The sequence below is a fragment of the Pituophis catenifer genome, unplaced genomic scaffold, assembly GCF_029215685.1.
Source record: "Pituophis catenifer annectens isolate HBS135680 unplaced genomic scaffold, rPitCat1.0.hap2 SCAF_2, whole genome shotgun sequence".
Taxonomy (NCBI): domain Eukaryota; kingdom Metazoa; phylum Chordata; class Lepidosauria; order Squamata; family Colubridae; genus Pituophis; species Pituophis catenifer.
In genome coordinates this window covers 233896602-233918793 of record NW_027256882.1, presented here as the reverse complement: position 1 = coordinate 233918793, position 22192 = coordinate 233896602, and the positions used below count along the sequence as shown (strand labels likewise).

The window sequence follows — 22192 nt, the reverse complement described above, 5'->3', positions numbered from 1 at the left end:
GTAATAGGGTTGAAATCTAATGAACTATCTTTTACACTGTTATCATATCTTTCCTCCGATGAGCCCAAAGTAGGATTTTGCATTACAATCTCAACTTCTCATTATCGCCCAGCAGCTAAAAAGGCGAGAACACTATTCAGCTCCAAATAAGCAAGGTAGATTTAGAGGGACAGAGACTTATAACAGAGATTTTCTTTTTAAGCATATTCTGTATGAATTATATTAATTTCTAATAGCGAAGCTTTCCAGAATCAAAATTTTCAATTTCAAATTTTCTTAATTAAAAAAAAAAATCTACAAATGGGTACTATGGAATCTTGTGTTCTATCCCCTGATCATTCTTCTCTTTCATGGGATCACTTACTTAGGTTGCTTTAAAATGTCACGGTGTGCAAAAACATGACATTAGACCATAATACATTTCTGAATATTACAAACTGCTATATCAACAAAATCACCTCCCTGTTACTCATTTCCTTTTGGGGCATTTCTCAAAAAGGCAGTTGGGAAAACTAAATCAGAAATTTTATTTTCAGTCATGCCCTTGTTTCCTGGTAGGGCATTCTAAAGACAGTTAACTTGCAAATCTGAACCTCTTAATATAATTCATTTATATTAAAAATAACAGGTACCAGGAGAATACAATCAGACTCTTAGCATCTTCTTTTGAACCAGAGGTGTCCAACTTGCAATTTTTAAGACTTGTGGACTTCAGCTCCCAGAATTCTCCCACCTGTATGAATTCTGGGAATTGAAGTCCATGGGTCTTAAAATTATCAAGGATGGACATCCCTGATTTGTTTGTTTTGCTTACATTAGCAGCTGTTTACATGTCTTGATCTGTGATAAGCAGTATATTATTTCATACAACCCAATCTTTATTTCACCATAGTGCATAAACTATGACAGACTAGGTCAGGGTATTAAACTCACATCGTCATGGCGTTGTCACGTGACGTATAGGGTCTTTTTTCCCCTTCACTGAACCTGGCATGAGCGTGGCTAGCGCAAGACGCATCGGGCCCATGGGCCAGGAGTTTGACATCCCTGGACTAGGTCATCTAACAACTAAACCTATGATCCACACTTGTTGCCTTCAAGCTCAGGATCATAAGCAAAAGGATCAGAGGATTTGTTCATGACTTATAAATAAGAAACTTGTGAAGTAAACCAGGATCAGATCTCTTGTTTGGTTGGTTTTACTTACTTGCAGAAAGCAGGAAGAAACAGCAGCTATTTGTTCTAGTAAATTCAGATATCCCTGTATAAAAATTATCACAAAAATACATCTTTTAATTTCTGTATGCCTTTAGAGAAAGAGAAAGAGCCTTGGTGGCGCAGTGGACTAAGTGCTGTTAAAGTAGCACTTAGTTGCCAGCTGCCTGCAATTACTTCAAGTTCAAATCTCACCAGGCTCAAGATTGACTCAGCCTTCCATCCTTTCGAGGTAGGTAAAATGAGGAGCCGGATTGTGGGGGCAATAAGCTGACTTTATATATAAAAGAACACCGCTTGGAGGGGCCGAAAGCCCTACTAAGCAGGTATATACAAAAGTATGAAGGCTATTGCTTAATGTATTCTAAGCCGCCCTGAGTCTCCGGAGAAGGGCGGAATATAAATCGAACTAATAAATAATAATAATAAATGAGGTGGGAAACATGTAGAATGTTGGTCTAATTCAAAGGCAAGAGAAAAAAGAACAAAAATATTTCTTTTTGTACAACTAGCAACCAACTCTTTTTAATTTGCCAAGATATAATGTTTTGGATTGGTACTGAGATATATTGAATACCCCAGAGCCTTTCAGACCTCTGCCAGAAGTAGTTCATGGCAACTTTCCTCAAACTGTTGCTTCCCCACAGATGTGCTTTAATTAGGGTTTAATTCTAACCAGCACAGCTGGTTGATTATAACATTCAATCTCTCTTAAGGTCATCAAATGGAGATTTGAGTCCCGTGCCTGCTGAAATAATCCTACAGAGAAAAATTGTATCTAAAAATACCGTATTTTATAAATAACATTTTAGTTGCTACTTCTACTTTAAAACTATGATGTCGAGACAGATTTTCATCCCCTTACCAATTCTGATAAAGTAGTATGTCATAATCATCAGGGCTAGGCAAAGCATTTAGAAGATGTGCATTAAAAGTCCTTGAAGAATTAAAGCAGCTGTGTGGCTTCCATCACCGCTGTGAAGGTTGTTCTGGATGCACATGCACAGATATGGGGCTGCCTTCAAAGCCACCGTGTGAACATTCCACAGGCTTCAGTCATAGATTTATAAGATGCAAATGAATGCAAATCAAAACAGACTTGTAAAAGAATGAAATACACTGAAAATAAATTGGAAGTTGAAACCTGGAGGCTCCATCCAAAGCAATCTTACCAACAGACACTAGTTTAAAAAGGGAAGTTACAGAGCAATCATTTTTACAAGTTAAAATACAGCATACAACATTTGTTGAAATTAATCAGTCTTGTGACCAAGATTCACAGTCACACACACTTTTTAGTCTTTATCATCATTTGTACAGAATTATGCTATAACATTAGCAATCAACACCATTCACTGCTTCAGACTGCAGAATCATCGTATCAGAAAGGAAATTAACACAGACCTTTGCCAAAATTGTATTACACAAGAAGTCATTTCCTCTTCACACATTCTAAAAGTGATTAGTTAGCAAAACAAAACCGTCAAAAACATTTTTGCACATTTTTATCTTTGTACCTTCCCAGGTCATTCTTCTTACATTCTAGTATGCATGAGCATGCTACAACAGAAAGGTAATCTTCCAAATACAAAGTTAGTATCCTCCTGCCTAGATTCTATGAATATTCAAAAAATGATCAGAAAAATATCCTTGTTTAATAATAATAATACTATTACTTAATACTTTTTCGCATCTAGTTGATATATTACAAGATTGCTGACTGCGTATTTATGAATTAAAATACATACTATGCTTCAGGTAAAATTTTATACTTAATTCTGTCCGGTCCTGTCACAGAAAATTGTGATACATGAAATGGTTTCTTGGAATGAAAATTTGTAGCTGTTGTTGGCTAGATAGTTAAAATCAAGAGCTATTTGTTCTGCATGCCCATAAACCAAATAATTAATGTAATTAATGATATGAATGCAAATAGGAAATGAAGAATGATGAAAAAGTTGCAACAGGCAACAATTTATTCGTAAAAAATTTTAAAATTGTACTACAACAAAGATTAAGGAAAACAGTATTAATATATACATATATTATATATGTATATACACATAATATATAGTGTACCTTTAATATTACATGCTTTTCAGAAAAGAAGAAAGTCATTTTCTCTCATAGTAATTTTAAGCTCTTGCTTTAATAAAAACAAAATGAAATTAAACGTTCAAGTATAAGAAATAAGCACACTAGTATCTGAAAGTGAAAAACCATTTGCTTTGCACAAATGATCACCGTTAAATACAGAATAAGTCATAGTTAGCTAACACTTGTATATGTGCCTTGGTGAACTTTACATTTGTGTAAAATCTTTACCTGAGATATGTAGAAATAATGGAAGGTGCAAGTTCATGGAGTTCGAAAGTTTTCATTCCACTTCAACGGAATAAACATAACGTCTTACATATTTCTACCCTCATGATAGTCTACATGAGAGCTCTTCAGTGGAACAGATTTCATGTTACCAAGTATCTTATGCTGTATGACACACAAAGGCAACAACCACTTGCAACAACCAGCATGCAGACATGAAATAGAGGTAGCATTGTCTTACAGCTTCCACAGAAACAACTTGATTTTAACCACATGAGTTTTCTGCAAAAGGCACTCACTTTTTCATTTCTAAGCATGGTGTTCAAATCCAAACCAATTAGCATTGTTTGGCTATCTATGTTTTTAAAATAAAACAAAGGGGGAAAAGAGTATGTAAGAAATGTAGCTTAATTATTGTGCAGTTTTCGGTACAAGGAACGATGGTTTGTTAAAATGACCAGCTATTGAAGAATTAAACAGTTAAACCAATAGAATTCAAAAAAGTACAATAATCATTAAAAAGCAGATTGCAAAATGGCTGAAATTATACTAGTCTTTTATAACTAAAGTAAGAGCAACGTGTTACTTAAAAAGCAATGTTTCAGGGTTTTAGTCACTTATAAAGCAATGTGGAGGAACAGAGACAACTTATTACAGTAATATATCGAACTTATAAATACCAAAAAAAGATTGCCATCCTGAATCCTTTCGCATTAGCTGAAATTAGAAAAAGTTCCACATTATTACTTTTATCGAGAGACGACTGAACTAATTGAATTATAAGATGTCCCACTATTACAGCTTGAAGCATAAGCTTCCTGACCATTTGCATCAAAACTGACTCTGAACACAGAAGATGCTTTCAACAAAAAGTCAGCTGCGTCTCTGCGGCCCAGTTCCCTCAGCTTAGACATCAGAATACCCACAGTACTTTCAGGGGCATTTCCCCATTCCTGGAGAAGGGAGTAGGATGGACTGGAGATGAAATCATTGGAACTCCCATTGTTTATATTATGCTTTGCGACCAGATCAGGGAGGCCCAAGTTCATTGCAAGAAGGCACCAATCCTTGCCCATAGGATCAAGTGGATCCAAAAGTCGGCTCAGTTTCCTCCTTGTAAGTAGATTCAAATCTGATACATGGATATCCATTCCTAAACTTCCTTGTGAGTAAACATCAAGACACCCAAAGCACAATATGCTGCTAAAACTTTCTTTGTAACCACCCATGGTATTAGTCAAGGAGGTCTCTTTTTGACTTTGTGCACGGAAAAAATCTCTTGGCTGGTAAATCATGATTGGCTCATGATGTTCCCTCAGCTGCTGAGGACTGAGATAATGTTTGACTGTCAACAGCCCTGGCAATGTGGTGGCTATCAAATTATCAATGGTACTGCATACAGAGTCCAGGAATAAGCAGCATTTAATCTTCTCCATTTCCAAGCCTCTAACTTGAACCTCAATACCCTGACCATTGTTGACAAGCAGTACAAGAAGTTCAGCTCCACGGTTCATAATCTTTGATCCATTGACCCACAAACGTATATCTGCATCTCCCTCTGTGCTTTGTTGATGAATCCATCGACACAGATTCACCTGAACTTTATGAAAAATGCCACAAGGAAGTGGGGTTAGATGTTCCACAGGAGCAATTCTAACACCACCGTAAATCATAACTTCATCTTCTTCATCAGCCCAAGACCTATGGAGGCTATCAGTCTTAATCAAGGCTGGAATATCAATCATTGTTCCACTGCTGACATCTCTGGCACAGATGTCCATGGCATCCAAGACTTGGATAAGTTCTTCTACATCACTGTCCGGTATAAGGCGCTGGATATCCTCTATTGTATATCGACCTCTGTAGTGGTGGAGGGCTTTAGGATTCTCTATAGACAAAAGTCTTCCAAGGACATTTGAACATAACCAGCGAGGATCCAGCAGAACAACATCTTGGACTGTCTCACTCTGCATGATGTTGATCTGTTTAGAAAGATAAAAGTCACATAGTTAATAATCATATATACACAAAATAATATTCACATAGTTAATAATCATATATACATGAAAGAGAAAGGACAAGATCTACAACAGTCCCCATGGTTTTTCAACCAGACAATTATAAGAGCTTTGATGTTCAAATGTTCAGAGACCTATGATAGCATATCCAATTGGGTACAAATGAGTAGAAACCTATCCATCCTAATGCTAACCCTAATCCTGAGCAGGATTCAGTTTCTGAACACAGGAAAAAAACTAGAAAAAGATTGTTTTGTTCCACACAGTATTCTTCCCAATTTATTCAAGACTTTATTTATGCACACATTGGTGACAAACACACCATATTGTGAAGCATTCCTCATGTAATTTCTAGCTTCCAAGAGAAAAAAACCCCCTAACTTTAGTGTCCTATATGTGTTTTGTTTAATGACCATGCTGATTCACTTTACGCCAATTGTAAAAATTATTATAAAACTGAGACAAGTCATTGATGACCCACTTAATGACTGCAGTGACTTATGACCAAAAATCGAAGCTCAATTGTGGTCATTAAGTGAGGACTGCCTATAAATCTATTTTTCTTAACCACTAGGCTACCATAAATCTTTTCACATGGCAATGATCCTATTCAATGCAATATGAATTTCTCTAAGTTGTAAATTCAGTCATGGCCTTTAATAATATATTGAACTTTGCAAGAGAAAGAAACAAGCTGTTTCTATCTTTTAAAAACACCAGTTGGCATAAATGTAGTTTCTGTTAGTGCTGAAACAGGAAGTAGGTTCTGCTTGGTTTCTCTACTGTATGTTTTGCGTGCCTGTAGAACTTAGAAAAGAAAAACTTAGTAGGAGCAACAATTTGCAACCAGTCTGATAGGCAAATTGCACTTCATAAAATTTTATATAATTAACATTTCTATAGAATTATCCATGTAATTAATGTATTACTTACTTCGCCTATACTGTGTAGCTGGAGGGCTATATGCCTAATCTCATCTTCACTTGCTAATGGATTAAGTTGATCTTGCACATCATATACAAACTGTTGAAGGGACATGAGCTGATTGGGCCCATTTATTTTTCTCCATGATGGTAGAGTGGAAATTATTTTTTCACACAAGTGAGTCATAGGTGGACATGTCTATGAAAAAAAAAATCATAGTAGACTTGGTTTCTAGAATGCAAACTGTTATTGTTGCTTAGATTTCATTTAATATATCATTTTAACAAAATAATTTTATTTAGCAATATACATCTTTTATTGCCTGTAAGTGTAATTGCCAATTACACTAAGATTACTGACATATACTTCATGTAATCGTGCAAATGTATTTTTTATTCAATGGTTAGATGAAACTTGAACCTGTTTCATGAAAAAGATTAATTTCTCCAATCAATGCAGCCATCCCACCTGAAGTTGAGTTTCCTTTCCTCTTATCTCTCTATTGTTTGGATTACTTTTCTTATTTCATAAAAATGACTCTGAAATTGCCTTTTTCACTTGGTATAGCAATTGAAAGTTGTATTAAATGGATAAATAGGATATTCTTTCATGCTACTAGGTTGGAGAACAATGCTGTCTTCTAAAAAATGGACAGGAACTCTTCCACCAAAATAAGTTCAGCATTGTTGTGACAAGTTTTAAAAAACAGATGTGTTATAATAAAAACTTAATAAGCTAAACAGTACATTTCCATTCTAATTCATATAGATGTGACTCCAACCCAACTATTATTGTTAACATTCTCCGATATCAGAAAGAGTGACATAACTGTAGTTGCATTCAAAATAGGTAAGGACCTGGTCAGTGACTACACCATGGCTGTACATATAACTTACAGAGATAATCTGACTGCGTAACTCTTGAAGATGGTATCGGAGGATCTTCATATCTTTTGAACCTGATGCTCCAGCATCTAGAATAAATAATCTATCCAAAATGTGAACATCATTCCCAAACCTAAAAAAAAAAAAAAAAAAAAAAGCCGGGGCAGGGGGAGAAATAATTATCATTTTAGCCCCAAAACTCAATTTTACTAACTGAATAATTTTGGCAGATGAAAATCTTTCTTGAGATTACAAATGGAGCATTCCACTTGCTGTTTAACTCTGTGTATTTGAAAGCCAGTTCCATTAAACTGAATCATTCATTTTTATTTCAACTACTTCTTTTATTTATTCATATTTTATCTATATTTCATATTTAATTGTCCATTTCCCTCTGAAAGGGGTTATACTGGCCCCTTACCCAGGTTCTCCAAGAATAAAGGGAGGCTGGATGGTTTTTTAAATTTATTTTAAACATAGTTCATTTTTCTATTTCTTAAGTCAGAAATCTATTGTAACAAATGTTTAATACAGATTGATCAGGAAATCATGGTTCTACTTTGCTTAAACTACTGAATCTAGAATAAATTTACACTGGAATAAAAAACTAAAATGTATTAAAAGCTTTATAGATAATAGAAGTCCATTCTACAATACCAAGCTTCTAGTCCAGGGATCAGCAACCTGCGGCTCTGGAGCTGCATATGGCTCTTTCACCCCTGTGCTGTGGCTCCCTATCACTCAAAATATGCATCACAACCGCCAATGTATGACACCCACCAGCACAAGATTTATTGAGCTTTTCAACCCCCGGTAGGCCAACCATGGATCAATCCAAGAAAAGAAAAGTTTCAGAAGAAAACAGAACATTTAATTCAACTACACATGTTAGTTCTGTGGCCGCTCAAGATAGTCAGGCATGGGAAGGGTTTTGTGGCTCCCGGTGTTTTCTTTTCTGTGGGAAAGGGGTCCAAATGGCTCTTTGAGTATTTAAGGTTGCAGATCCATTCTACTCTTCAACTCCTAGAATTTTGGGAGTTGAAGTCCAGACATCTTCACGTGACCAAGGATGAGAAACACTGTGCTAATGCATGGAAAGTGAGGAAAAACCTTCAAGATGGTGGCAACGCACTCCTAAAATAGAAAATGATTGCTTCTTGAGTATAATTAATATGTACTTTTCCTGTGCATGGAATGCTTATTTTTCTTTTTTTAAAAAAAAGTTAAATCAGTTAGTTTCAAAATATGGCAGGTATTCCTGTAATTTATACAATGTTTTCTCTCTTACCTATTCCTAATTTCTTTCAAAAGTGATGTATCTTTGTCATATTGGAACTCTCCTCCAGCAGAACGTGGAAGATTAACAATATCTGCATGTGTAGCCACCAGTGCAACATGAAGTGGAGTTTTCAGCTTTCCTCCAAATGCTTCAGGAGACAAAGAATGAAGAATTTCAGAACAAACAGATTTTTCTTCCTGGTACTGTAATATGCTTCTATATATGTTCTTGGTCTGAAGAGAATGGCTACATTTATTCTACATTTATTCATATTACTCCATTTTACGAAATAAAGAAAACACATTATAAATGGGAATAAATAGTCATAATCTGTCTATTTATAAATTAAATACACATTTTGGAGGGTTTTTAAAAAGACTTTATCCATTAGATACAATAATCTACAGTACTGCAAATTTATGGTAGATATTACAGGCAAGGAACGACTGATCTAAAACCCATTCATACAATGGTATGAATGCAACTTTACAGTACTTACACAAAGCATTCTCATGTAAGAGAATTAAGTATGAAAGCCTTGAAGATAACATGGAAAAGAATGGGAAAGTGAGAGAGAGTGAGAGAGAGATACATTTGGGACAAGAATGAGGTAACACTAAAGACAACTTTTCACAAACACATCATCTGGGGAAATAACGTCATGTTTTTTTGAAAATAGTGATTTAAACCTTGTAGTAATTATTTAATTAAAACAGATGTCAGTAGCAGCACCACAAAAATCAACATGAGCAAGAACCAATACATCCTAAATGCAAATAATGCAAAAACACATTCAAACTTTTTTCTTTTTTGCATATAAACACAGATACAATTGTATAGGAATTATTACTTCTAACAGTATAAATGTTTTTCAGAATGTAATCAATATTGGTTCTTGATGATGTGCAAAAAGGCTGCACTGAAAGTAAAGTTAAATGTTAATAATAAACATCTATGCACATTAAAAAAAATTAAATATACACTTCAGTGACTGTTGAAATATATGGAAAAATATTTAGCTCCATAATTCATTTTCTCTAAGTTGTTGATGGAATAAATCTTCCCAAAGGAAAAAAAAATGAATGAATGTGCAATGAAGAGGAATGTATGTACATCTGACTTGGGAAAAGCCAATTAATCCTCCATGTAAGTTGAGTGACTGTTTGCAAAAGATAAATACCCAGCCTATGCAAATCATTCAAGGAGATACTCTTCTTGCAAGGGAGGTGTCCCGAAGGGAACTAAATCTCAAAGCCAAGAAGAGGCTGCAGCCATTTAAAGATGTGGCACGGCTGGTTCAAGGACCTTCAAAAGTCTTGAGGCGATGGGGGGGGGGAGGTTAAATGAAAAAAAGACACTTTATCTGCATAGCTGAGAAAGCAAATTCCACCACCGAAAGCTTTGCACAGGAGAAATAAATAGCAACATTAAAATATGAGCAGGTTATTTTTAATGGTTTTAATGGAATAAAAACCTTTCAATCCCATGATGTGACCATTTAATTAAAGTTTTAGCAACATTGTTATGAGTTTGGACAGAAACTTAATCAATGCATTTTAATTCTGTTTTTCAATGAAAATGTCACATAACAGGTGAAAAATGCTTCATGGAAATAAAGTGAAGATGATCCTGAATTACATGAATCAAATCTTTTCTAATGTATAGAGCAATCACATTAATGGATACATTTTATAAGAAATTTAAGACAATATGACTAACAGATATCTCATCAGTAATCTCAGTGAAAAATGTATGATTATTAAAAATTCAGCTGTTTCTCTTCATATACAGATGATTTGGCACAGGTTATTCATCATGTAAATAGACATACCTATAGGTTCTTCAACCGGAACTAATGATTTTAAGAAACTAAGCCAAAAGGTCACTTGATTCAATTGTATTTCATAAGGTTCTTCAAGACTAAAAAGCACAATGTGAACTGAGGTGGGGTCATTTGCAGCAAAATAATCGTAGCAGCAGAAATAGACAGGATTTCCAGAGAATTCCCATACACTGAAATCACCAATTCCTACAAGAGCAAAAAGCTTGTTATCAAACTAATAAAAGAAAGAAGTTATGAAATGTTACCAAAACATTCTTATTTCCAGAGAGAATATGTATTTCTCAGACTGTTTTACCTTGGCTGGATGTCCCACTACTTGGTAAACTACCTATAAGACTCCATTCAGATCTCTCCTTGCTCCATTTACTTTTAACTTATTCAGAATTAACCTTTAAAAAGTGCTACAATAAATCCAGTGAAAAAAGTAGCTTGTACATAAGCACAAAATTAATTCCAGATGTATTGAAATTAAGTGATCATTAAGAACAGGAAGCATTTTGGGGATATACAAACGCAAAAAGGTACTTAAGAGTTCACAGGGTGCAAATATAGCTTTTCTTAAACTCCCAGTTCTTGGGATTGGCCTCATGTGCACCATAGAATCTGGTTGTTGCAGTTAGATTTAAGTACTGAGAAAGGTCAGCAGTTCAGCAGTTCGAATCCCTAGTGCCGTGTAACAGAGTGAGCTCCTGTTACTTGTCCCAGCTTCTGCCAACCTACTGTGTTTTCCCGAAAATAAGACCCTGTCTTATATTTTTTTGAACCCTGAAAAAAGTGCTTGGCCTTATTTTTGCGGAGGTCTTATTATTTTGGGGCATGTGGAGCAAGATGGGGCACCTCTTGCCATCTTACCTGATTTCCAGCTCTGCATTTAAATATTTTTGGGGAGGGCTTATTTTTTGGGGGAGGCTTATTTTAGAACATCCACTCAAAAGCCAATTGGGCTTATTATCAGGGGGATGTCTTATTTTCAGGGAAACAGGGTAGCAGTTCAAAAGTACATAAAAAATGCAAATAGAAAAATAGGGACCACCTTTAGTGGGAAGGTAACAGTGTTCTGTGCGGCTTTGGCATTTAGTCATGCCAGCCACATGACCACAGAGATGTCTTCAGACAGTGCTGGCTCTTTGGCTTTAAAACGGAGATGAGCACCGTCCCCTAGAGTTTGTCATGACTTTGTCATTCCCGACTCTAGGGGACGCATATGTGCGAGAGGAACTTTTACCTTTACGCTGCTTATAATGAACTTACTATTTATTACACGGAACGTTGTATATTCAAGATTCAAAAAAAGTAAATGTTGCTGAAGTACTGAAAATATTTAATGCAATGCATAAATATTTAAAGTAGAACTTATTTGCATCAAAGACCCTGACAGTGATATTTAAAAAATTTATAATACACCAAAGTTTATGCTTTACCATTCAAATAAGCATTCTGCACATCAATGCACTTTGTGGACTGATCATCCATGGAGCAGTGGGAATGATGTGAGGGAGAAACAAATACTTCCAACATCCCTTTGGTCAGGCCCGGCTCAAACATCATGCTTCGGCTTCTCACGCTAACATTCTCACAGCCAGGATACAGATTTGAAATACTTACTGAAACTGGATTAGAGAAAGAATATAAATTAAAGATTGCAAACTTTGGAAAATTGGCCACATAATGATTTCAAACTCTGTCAAATTAAAAGTGGTAAAAGTGCAGGCTTGGTAAGATGCTGAAAAGTCCCAGTACCATCAGCAGTCAGAGCCATCCATTTTCCTTAGAAAAGACTTAAGTTTTTGGGAACAGCCTTTTTGCACATTTTTTTCCTCACATTCCCAATTATGAATAAAAAACAAAAGAAAGTGAGCAAAATCTGTAAGGTTCCCAAGAATAAATTATTTATTATTCTGATATTAAACCTTTCCCAGCTTGTGGGCTTTCAAATATCTATTTTTATTTTTTATAAATAAATAACTTAAGGTGGTGAACATAACTAATATTCTTTCTTCTTCCTCCTATTTTCCCCACAACAACTATCTTGTGAGGTGAGTTGACCTGAGAGAGAGACTGATTGGCCCAAAATCAAACAGCTGGGTTTTTAATTATGTAATATAATGTAATGTAATGAACATCAGAATTCCCATCTGCACATGGAAAAGAATGAAACTTTGATTTTGGGTTTTACCGATTAGACTGATAGATCTTTATAGAAATGGCTCATTCATATTATTATGAAAAAGCAAAAAGTTGTGATTTGATGTCAATGCCTTATTTTACTGTAACAGAGAGATTTGGAAGTCAGTGCTTCTTTTTCTTATCTTTCTTCACCTTTCTTCCCCCTTCCCCCCATTGCTTTTCTATTTACTTTTGTATTTTATAATACTTTATAACTCAATAAAAATGTTAAGCCAAACAGCTGGATTTTTAATTATTTAATGTAATGTAATTTAATGAACATCAGAATTCCCATCTGTATATGCACCGTGCATCCATGTGGATGATTATGAAGGCAATTTGTTTAACCTTTTTCTTCTGTTTTAAATCTTGACTGAGGATGCTGGAATCTCCTGAACAGTATACACTGCGCTGTAACCACTGAACTGGAAGGTGAAATCTTCTGAAGTTACTCAAAGGCTTCTTCCAATTTGAAAGCACTTTCACTTAGAATATCAATATGTACTCTGTATCATCAAAGAAACTATTTTCCAAGTGGAGGAATAAACAGAGAGATTTGCCTGATAGGCCTTAACTTATTTTTATATATATTTGTACTCTTCTAACCTCTAGTGGAGAACCAAGTTACTACACCAATATCTTTAAAACATTCTATATTTTTAATATAGATGAACAGGATCATCTGCAAACCTCTTTAAATAAGTTTTAATCTTTAATGTTTAAGAAATTAAGAAGTGTCTTAATGATTTAAATAATCTGAATAAAAAGAGAGGATAGGCATTGACCAATGATTTCACTTTCAGCCTTAGGCAAGTAATTCAGTGGATTCAGTGGAATGAATTCCTTTTCTCTAGATATAAGAAAGATAAAATCTGTTTAAAGCAGGAAATTTTCTCACACCTTGAAAATATGGCATATATACAAATGGAAATATATTTTCCAAATGTATGAATTAAATAAACAGCCTTTGTATACTACTGGACCATTTTACATAGCATTAAACTTTAGCATACTTTTAGATTAAAAAGTCATTAGATGTTGTCTTAAAATGCTGGATTAGGAAGGGCACTGGGTCAGCCACATTCTCTCAGCCAAACCTGACTCACAAGGTTACTATTGTTGGGGAAACTAAGAGGAGGGTCTTTCAACTTCTGTGGCAAAAAGCAGGAATATAAATCTAATAATAATAACTATATTACCATTGAAAAATGATCATGATTCTAACAGTAAACTTTCCGTTAAACCATAAATAACTTTTGACTACATACAGAGATAAAAATGGAATAAATTTAGGGATTTTCAATGTAGGTGGCTTATATATTACGGTACTATATTAATTATTTGCCTTACTACTATATTTGTTTAGAAAAAGTATTAATAGGTTAAAATGGTTACCCCATAGTAAAGGATATTTTCAGATTCTACACAACCAAATGCATTAAGTGCAGGATTTCGCCCCAAAACATTGAGAGTAATATATTTATCATACTGTAGGTAAGAAGAAAATTCTTAGATGTGAAGCACAGGTCAGGTTAAATAAATAGTAGATACATCGATCCTCAAGTTAATTCTGCTAAGAAATGGCAGATCATGCTCAACAGGAGTAAACATCAGAACATAGATTCAAAGTGAGTTAGTGCAAGTCAAGCACCTGTCCTTGAAGCAATGTAACTGCCAACTGATAATGAAGTTAAATGACTGTATGTATACACAGTTGTGTTGACAAACAGGTGCAACCTTTGATATTGTGCATGAATTTTCCAAAGGATGCAGCTGTCATGATGCCACAAGTAAGAACAAAGAACAAAAGGGTTGCATGGCAGAATATTCAAGACTTTGATGAACTGCTCCAATACCCATTGACTGATTTCAATTTTTTTCTGTTTCAAAAGGCAACTTGATCAGACCTTACCCACAGAACCTGCAAAATCAAAGTTAATTTCCAATTTCTCATATAAAATGTAACCATTCAGGAATATGATGGAGGCCAAAGGTTCAATCAAAAAAAGTGTGTGTTTAAGAAGGCTATCTTTCATTCCAAGTTTCAAAAGCCCAACAAATATATTGAGGAATTCAAAGGGCATATTTTCAAATTTTTGACTGAAGAGAATATAGTGTTCTGCAATCTTTATGAATACAGATCTGGGAGCAATACAACAATTTGGTTGATTGCTTTGACTTCAGACATGTCAAGGGCAGAGTTGAATAGAAATTGAACCACATTTTTTAAACTAGATCCTATCTCTCCATGCAACACATCCAAAGCTGCCAGGAAATGCTAGTGCATTTCTTTACCAGTTGGAACAATTTATTATATGGCTCAGATTTTCATCTCCTGTCTCTGACTTGCTTCTCAACCAATGTCACAATTTCCAATAGGGATGGAATGCATATTCTTTTTTGATCTTCCTGCCTAAATCAATTTTTTGATATCTGACTGGCTCAGTTCTGTTCCTGTTTTCCAGATGGACCAGTCTAATACTGCATTCAGTCCTCAGGAATCCAAAAGGAGTGCCCTTTGTCAATAAAAGAGTCAGCAAAACTAAGCAAGGTGCTTAATATCAGTTTTCAATAATTCACTGGGAATCACATCTCAAAATTATATTCTGTTTTTGAGTGAATTTTTTTCCCCAGGGCTCTAGAAGAAAAGCCAGTTACTATTATTCAATTTTGCATCCCAATAAAAGCAAACACTGGCAAGGTCCAAATAAAAGAAATGAAGGTGGTTATTTCCAGATATTCAAGCCCTGTTCCTAGAAAACATTGCTGACCTTGATAGAGAAGCAATTTTTTGAGGTAACAATTCATCCTATCAAAACTTAAGTTATCATTCTGTTAGATAACCTAATTAGATTAGGATAGTTTTACTCTTAAACTAAAATAAATCTCTATGAAATTTTAGTTTAGGGGCTCTAATCTCTCTTCTAGAGCAACAAAGAATCTTCCTGTTTTATTTTTGTATAGTACGGGACAACACTTTAGATATTTCAATATAGCTATCATGGAAAATTCTTCTATTCTTTGGTCTGTTTTACAAGTATTCTTTATAGGATTTGATTTTGAGATTTCTTAGCATTCTGATTCCCCATCTGTAGACACACCCCAGACTGACAATATCCTGTTCAAAATGTGGCAAAATATTTTTATTTTGTTCACATTGTATTAAAAACCAATGAACAAATAAGGCATTTGGGTGATTAAATCAAGCTTCTTTCTCAAGGGCCTTGACCTGATCTATTTTCTCTTAACAGACCTTAAAGACTAAGTACTCAAGAATTAAACAAGTAATGGGAACTTACCTCCTATCTAATTTTGAAACCTTGTTTTTACTCTGAATAGATACTTTATATTCGGGCTGTCCAATCTTGGCAAGTTTTACGATTTGTGGACTTTAACTCCCAGAATTCCATAGCCAGCCATGCTGGCTGGAAATTCTGGAGTTGAAGTCCACAAGTCTTAATGCTGTCAATCTTGGACAGCCTGAATATAAAGTATTTATTCAGAGTAAAAATAAACATGATGCTTTACAAGAAAAACTTTACCTTACTTATCATGCAGATTTCCAAAGGATGATCTGTTAAAACACTTAAAGTTAAGTAAAAAAAAGAATCCTAACAAATGCCTCATTGAAAGTTCTTAAACATAATAGCTATAAACGACAACCCACAGAAGAGATTTGTTTTAAAAGATAATAGTGTAAAATATAAAAACACTTATGATCATAATGGAATATAAGCTATTTTAAAATACTTAAGATCACTATGGAATATAAACTATTTTGTTTCTAATTTACAAAAGAAACCATTGGAAACAGAACCACACTGTACTTTTTTTTTTTTTGCAATGGTGTGGTTGCAAAATCTTTATTAACACAGTGTGCAATTGTGCATAATTCCAGGCTTCCTGCCCCCAAATCTTGTAAGACCTTGTGAAATGTTGATGTTTTATGAGATATCACTTGGGAAAAAACCCTTGAAAGCTTTTGGTTTTTATCATGTGGAATAAAGCTTTTGTGATAGCTCAAGATTGGCAATAATAATAATAATAATAATAATAATAATAATAATAATAATAATAATAATAATAATAGTAATAAAATCTCATTTTTGGAGGGCAAGAGACTGGGGTGCCTTAAGCACTAACAATCTGTTCTCAGAAGCCCTACTTAACAATTTGACTATTATTGCTGTGAAAGGCTTAGCTAAGGCAATCAATTTAGAAGCATATTTACTAATTATTTCACTAATTTATTTCAGATATAAAGATGGGTAGAAGGCTAGATATATGCCTCAGGGATATTGCATTTTCCTGTACTATAAAAACATTTGGACAGTAGAAAAACATACTTCCTTCACAATTAACTATAATGAATTCCAGTGTGTTATTTCTTTTCATACCTTGTCCATTTTAAACCTTAGATAATTATGAAACATAAAGATGCTGTCGGATGGAGATTGACTCATAGTAACTACAGGGAGACAATCACGCTGTTTCACTGACCACAGTTTGATATTACTAACTTTAGAGATGCTTTTTTAGCTTTCTAGTTTAGCCTACTATCCATCTAAGCTCTAGTGATCTATTATCCAAATACTAAATAGATCATCATGACTTGTGAGACCAAATGCTACTACCTTAATGTATCACTGAAACAGAAAACAGGCTGTCTAGCAAAATGAAACAAATTTCACTTTCATCACTACACTGACAATGCTCTACTATTTTGAAGTACAACTTTTCTTCCACCTGAGTATGCATTTGCTTTCGTGATGGCATAGATTTCTCTCATTTCTCTCTAAAAAGAATCATTCCATTCAGCCTCCGTTTACAAAGGAGCGCAGAATTGCATTACAGAATGTGGCCACACTACCATAAATACATAATGAAAAGACCTATTCTTATTATAATGTTTTTCCAGTGCTGATAACACAAAATAAACATCCTTAAAAGTGGTACCTGTTGGCTTATTAGATAAAGGTGAAGGAGGAAATCGGACAGAATTTGTAGAAGCGAGCCTAGGTCTGCGCCTTCTGAAGAAGCTTCTTAGTAGCCCACACTTTAAAGATTCCACAAGAGTTGTTTTCCCAGATGCAGAGTGGCCAAAGAGTTTAATTTTTATTCTTGGCTGTAGATTATGAGTAGGTCTAAGATGCTGGATGAATAATGCCCTATGTGTATCCTAAAGATAAAACAGGTATTAAATCAGATACAAAGTTATGATGACAAATATTAGACTAAATATACTTTGTAATATATTTTCAAAAAAAAAAAGATAGCTATCCAGATTTAGCATTCTGATTAAAATAACAAATTTTAAATAACATTATTTAAATATGATTTAAATTTCTAGATAATTTAGAACAAAGTGAATTAAATACAAATAACACAAAAATAAAATAATAAATTAAAAATACAACCAACATGGCCATGCCTACAAGGATGCCCATGCCTATTTGCCAGCATCAAAAGCTTATTCCATCACTATTTAACAGAGATGGGAGAACTGATAGGCCTTCCTAAAATTTCTAAACTAGTTGGTAGAGTTCACTGATGCTCAGCTGTTATATGTTTTACGTTTTATACTTATCTATTTTATTGCAAGCTGCCTAGAGTCATGTATGTGAAATGTGAAATGGGTGGCTATACAAATCCAATGAATGAATGAATAAGGCAATGGATGATGTAATAAGAATAATAAGAACAGATGACAAACATTGGAGAATATCTAAAGATTATGGCATAAAGTAACCATGGTGGTCTCAGTGGTTATTGACACACTGGGTGTCATATTAAAAAAAATATTGAACCACACTTAGAAAATCTGCCCATTGACAAAATTTCCATCTAGCAATTACAAAAGGCTACAATGCTTGGATCAGTGCATATCACCAATACATTATGACATCCTGAGTTTTTGGGAAGAATTCAATGTATATGAAGGTGAACAGTAGCTAAAGAATTAGCAGCTGTGATTTCACATTCATATATGCCAGTTAGGCAATTATATGCCACCAAACTCCCTGTGACTTATAGGCTTTGTAAATTGTGGCTAAATGGCAATAGCAATAGCAGTTAGACTTATATACCGCTTCACACTGCTTTACAGCCCTCTCTAAGCAGTATACAGTCAGCATATTGCCCCTAACAATCTGGGGCCTTATTTTACTGACCTTGGAAGGATGGAAGGCCAAATCAACCTTCAGCTGGTCAGGATCAAAGGAATCAAACTCCTGGCAGTGTGAGCAGTTAGCCTGCTATACTGCATTTTAAGCCATTATTACTATTCAAATGAAATTTGTTCTTTTTCACTAAACAAATTCAATTAATATCAAAATTACCTTCATTTTTATTTTATAATTAAACTAAAACTAGGATTCTCTTATAATTAAGGTATTCATTGCTAAATGTTTACTTGATTCCCAGAATTCCCTCAAGACTCCTACAGAACTCTGTCAAATTGAGAACTGACAATAAATTATTAGATAATCACTGTTTCCAAATTTCTTGAAACTTTTTTTCATAACGCCTTGTGTTAGGTGGAAGTGATACAATTCTTCATTATAAGTCACTTTGTGTGCTTACTATAAGATGCTATGAGAACTTACTTAAATGAAAAAACAGAAAGACAGCATATAAATTTAAATATAAATAATAGTGCAATTTCATTCCTTTACCTTTTTCAACCTTGTAAGCAGACTAGCTACATGGTCATGCTGCTCTGCTCTAGCCAAATCTTCTGCTGTTTTTCCATCCTATTAGAAGACAAAAAGTCAGTTAAAATGAATGTCTGTTCATGTATGAAGAAGTACCATCATTCTATTGATTTCAGGATGGTAAGAAAATAAATTTTCAGAAAGAAACAGATTAGAAGATATTTTGTATGGAACCTTTAATGTATTTAGCATCGTAACTATCTCATCATTTCTAGATCATTTTACAATTATTTGATATTTGATGTTTAAAGTTTAACATCTTAAAGCAACTTTCTCAAACTGTGTTTTTCTATATTTTTTTAGTGAGCAATACAAAAATGCTTTAGAAGATGGCGAAGTAGATATGTTTTTACTGATCTAATAAGAAGCAAGGTATTGAAAATTATCAGTGTTAAAGTGTTAAAGCTTATAAGAAGCACAGCATTTTATTTAGTTATTTAACTAATAAATTTATTAAAGGATCACCTATCTCCTGTTCTACCAAATCTGGTAGCAGGAGCACTCTCTTGCTGCAGTCAATTAAAGAATGCCAAGAAGCATGTCTTTTCAGTTGTGGCACCTAACTTCTGTAACACCTGATCACCTGAAACTCTTAGCCCGACCCAGGATTATTTTCCCCAATATATAAATGAATACCGTATTTTTTGGAGTATAAGATGCACCGGAGTATAAGACGCACCTATCTTTTTTGGTGAGAAAAAGAAGAAAAAGAAATCTCCCTCTGCCTTTGAGCAATTTTGCCTCGTTGCAGCAAACAGCCTGCTTTACTTTCATTTTCGTTTTCAGAATAGCTTGATTAGCACAAGGAAAAAAAAATCTGCTCCAGCAATTTACCTCTTTGCAGCAAGCAGCAGAGGCCTGCGCAAAACAGCTGAGAGCAAATCAGCTGAGAGTCGGGAGGCCGATCCAATCAACTTATGCTAATTAGGCTGTGCTGAAGCTGAAAGCAGCTGTTTTTTCTTGCTGTTTGCTTGCAAGGAGGTAACTGCTGCGATGCAGAGACCAAAGGGTGTGGGCCAGTGGGTGGGCAGGGCTACTTTCGGTATATAAGATGCACCTAAATTTTCACCTCCTTTTAGGGGGGAGAAAGGTGTGTCTTATACTCCGAAAAATACGGTAAATAAAGTGGCTTTGAGACATTTGTTTAATTGGGTTCACTTCATCTAGTTTTAGGACTTTTGTTGAAAACCGATAATGTTTTAGGTCATACTTATGCAGAAATGTTTAACATTCCAAAGGGTTCACAAACTTGTAAGCACCATTGTAAACTCTTGTGTACATTTTCCTGATTTTCTTTGCCAAACATGAAACCAAACATGCATCATAGCAGTATCACTTAACAGTGTTTGCCTTATAAGCATCAATCTAAGCAATGCTTAGAATATAGGCATTATTTCTATGAAAGATACCACTGGTACTGAGCTTGAAGTTTTCAGCTGAATATGCACTTTTTAATATAATAACAGAAAGTGATGTGTTAATTATTTTTTTGTTCTACAGAGACACATTCAGGTAGTCCTCAACTTATAACAACAGAGCCCAAAATTTATGTTGCCAAGTGAGAAATTCGTTAAGTGAATTTTGTCCCACTTTACGACTTTTTTCTCCACATTTGTTAAGTGAATCACTACAGTTCTTAAAATAGTAAAATGGTTGTTAAGTGAATCCGGCTTCCCCATTGAAGTTGCTTGTCAGAAGATCGCAAGACCCTGGGACACTGCAACCGTCATAAATGTGAGTCAGTTGTCAAGCATCTGCATGTAAATCACGTGACCATGGGGATGCTGCAAGTGTGAAAAATGGTCATAAGTCACTTTTTTCAGTGCCAGTGTAACTTCAAATGGTCACTAAGTGAACTGTTGCAAGTTGAGGACTACCTGTACTTAACAAGGAGATGCATTGATTGTTCTCATTGTTCCCGTAGATATAAGCAGAATATTAGAATGAAATGTTCAGGTGTATTAATGTGGATGAAAGATAACGGGCCAACTACTAATTAATGTTTTCAAATTGTTGTAACCTACTCTATAAGGTAAGTTTTGAGAAATAAACATTAGAAGAGTTATTGCTTGCTTGCTTGCTTGCTTGTTTGATTGATTGCAATTTATATGCCACCCTTCTATATAAAGGGCCTTCTATAAAAAGGTATTTTTATTTGATGGCAACAACATAGTAGTAGAATGGTCTGTATTGTCCATCTTAGATTAATATTTTTATGGGGGTTAATAAATGCCAAAATCTTTCTGACCAGAAATATAAATCAGCAAAAGGGTCTAAAAAATTATTTCCTCACAACACTATCTGAAGCCTAACAGTATTCTAATATTTTTAGAGCTTTTATTTCCAGGAGGATCTGGGCTTTTTTTCCCCCGGCAAGAGGGAGTTATCTTATTTTCAGATTCTAGAGCTTGGAACAATTCGTATTTATTTTTATCCCTCTATATCTTTGTGAAGAATAATTAGATCAACAAATGCAACATAAGCGTTAGCTAAAAATACACAAATGCAAATAAGGATCTAAATTGCCTATTTTGGCTGGCACAAACATAAGAACAGAAATAAACAGACAAAGATGTTATCTAAAATGCAGGAATTGGGTACAATGTAACATTTGTTTAGGCCTAATGCATTATAGATTAGTGGTTACCATTCTTGGTGTTATTAGGAATTAATTTATACAGTTAAAATAATCTGTATAAATTATTAGGAATATTTTTTTTCCAATCTCCAATGCCTCCCCCCCCCCCCCATCTTAGCCTTATTTTGTCCCTATTTTGCTTTTTGGTGATAATGTTAGCATGTTTACAAGCACCACAGAATTCTGTAAT

General features: G+C 34.5%; 1 protein-coding gene across 3 annotated transcripts in view; it reads right to left on the bottom strand.

Moving 5' to 3' along the window:
- Positions 1 to 4076: 4076 nt before the first annotated feature.
- The window catches only part of DAPK1 (death associated protein kinase 1), a 71732-nt gene continuing 53616 nt past the window's right edge, over positions 4077 to 22192 (bottom strand). For 2 of the 3 annotated variants that reach the window (XM_070938682.1, XM_070938683.1), the window contains exons 19-26: positions 19326 to 19403; positions 17608 to 17830; positions 11907 to 12095; positions 10474 to 10671; positions 8652 to 8790; positions 7376 to 7496; positions 6489 to 6677; positions 4077 to 5519 (exon numbers count right to left, since the gene is read on the bottom strand). In XM_070938682.1, the coding sequence (XP_070794783.1) occupies positions 4287 to 5519; positions 6489 to 6677; positions 7376 to 7496; positions 8652 to 8790; positions 10474 to 10671; positions 11907 to 12095; positions 17608 to 17830; positions 19326 to 19403 (2370 nt within the window). In that variant the 3' untranslated portion in view covers positions 4077 to 4286. Of the gene's footprint in view, positions 5520 to 6488; positions 6678 to 7375; positions 7497 to 8132; positions 8498 to 8651; positions 8791 to 10473; positions 10672 to 11906; positions 12096 to 17607; positions 17831 to 19325; positions 19404 to 22192 lie in introns of those variants that run through there. The other variant, XM_070938684.1, reaches the window with a different exon arrangement.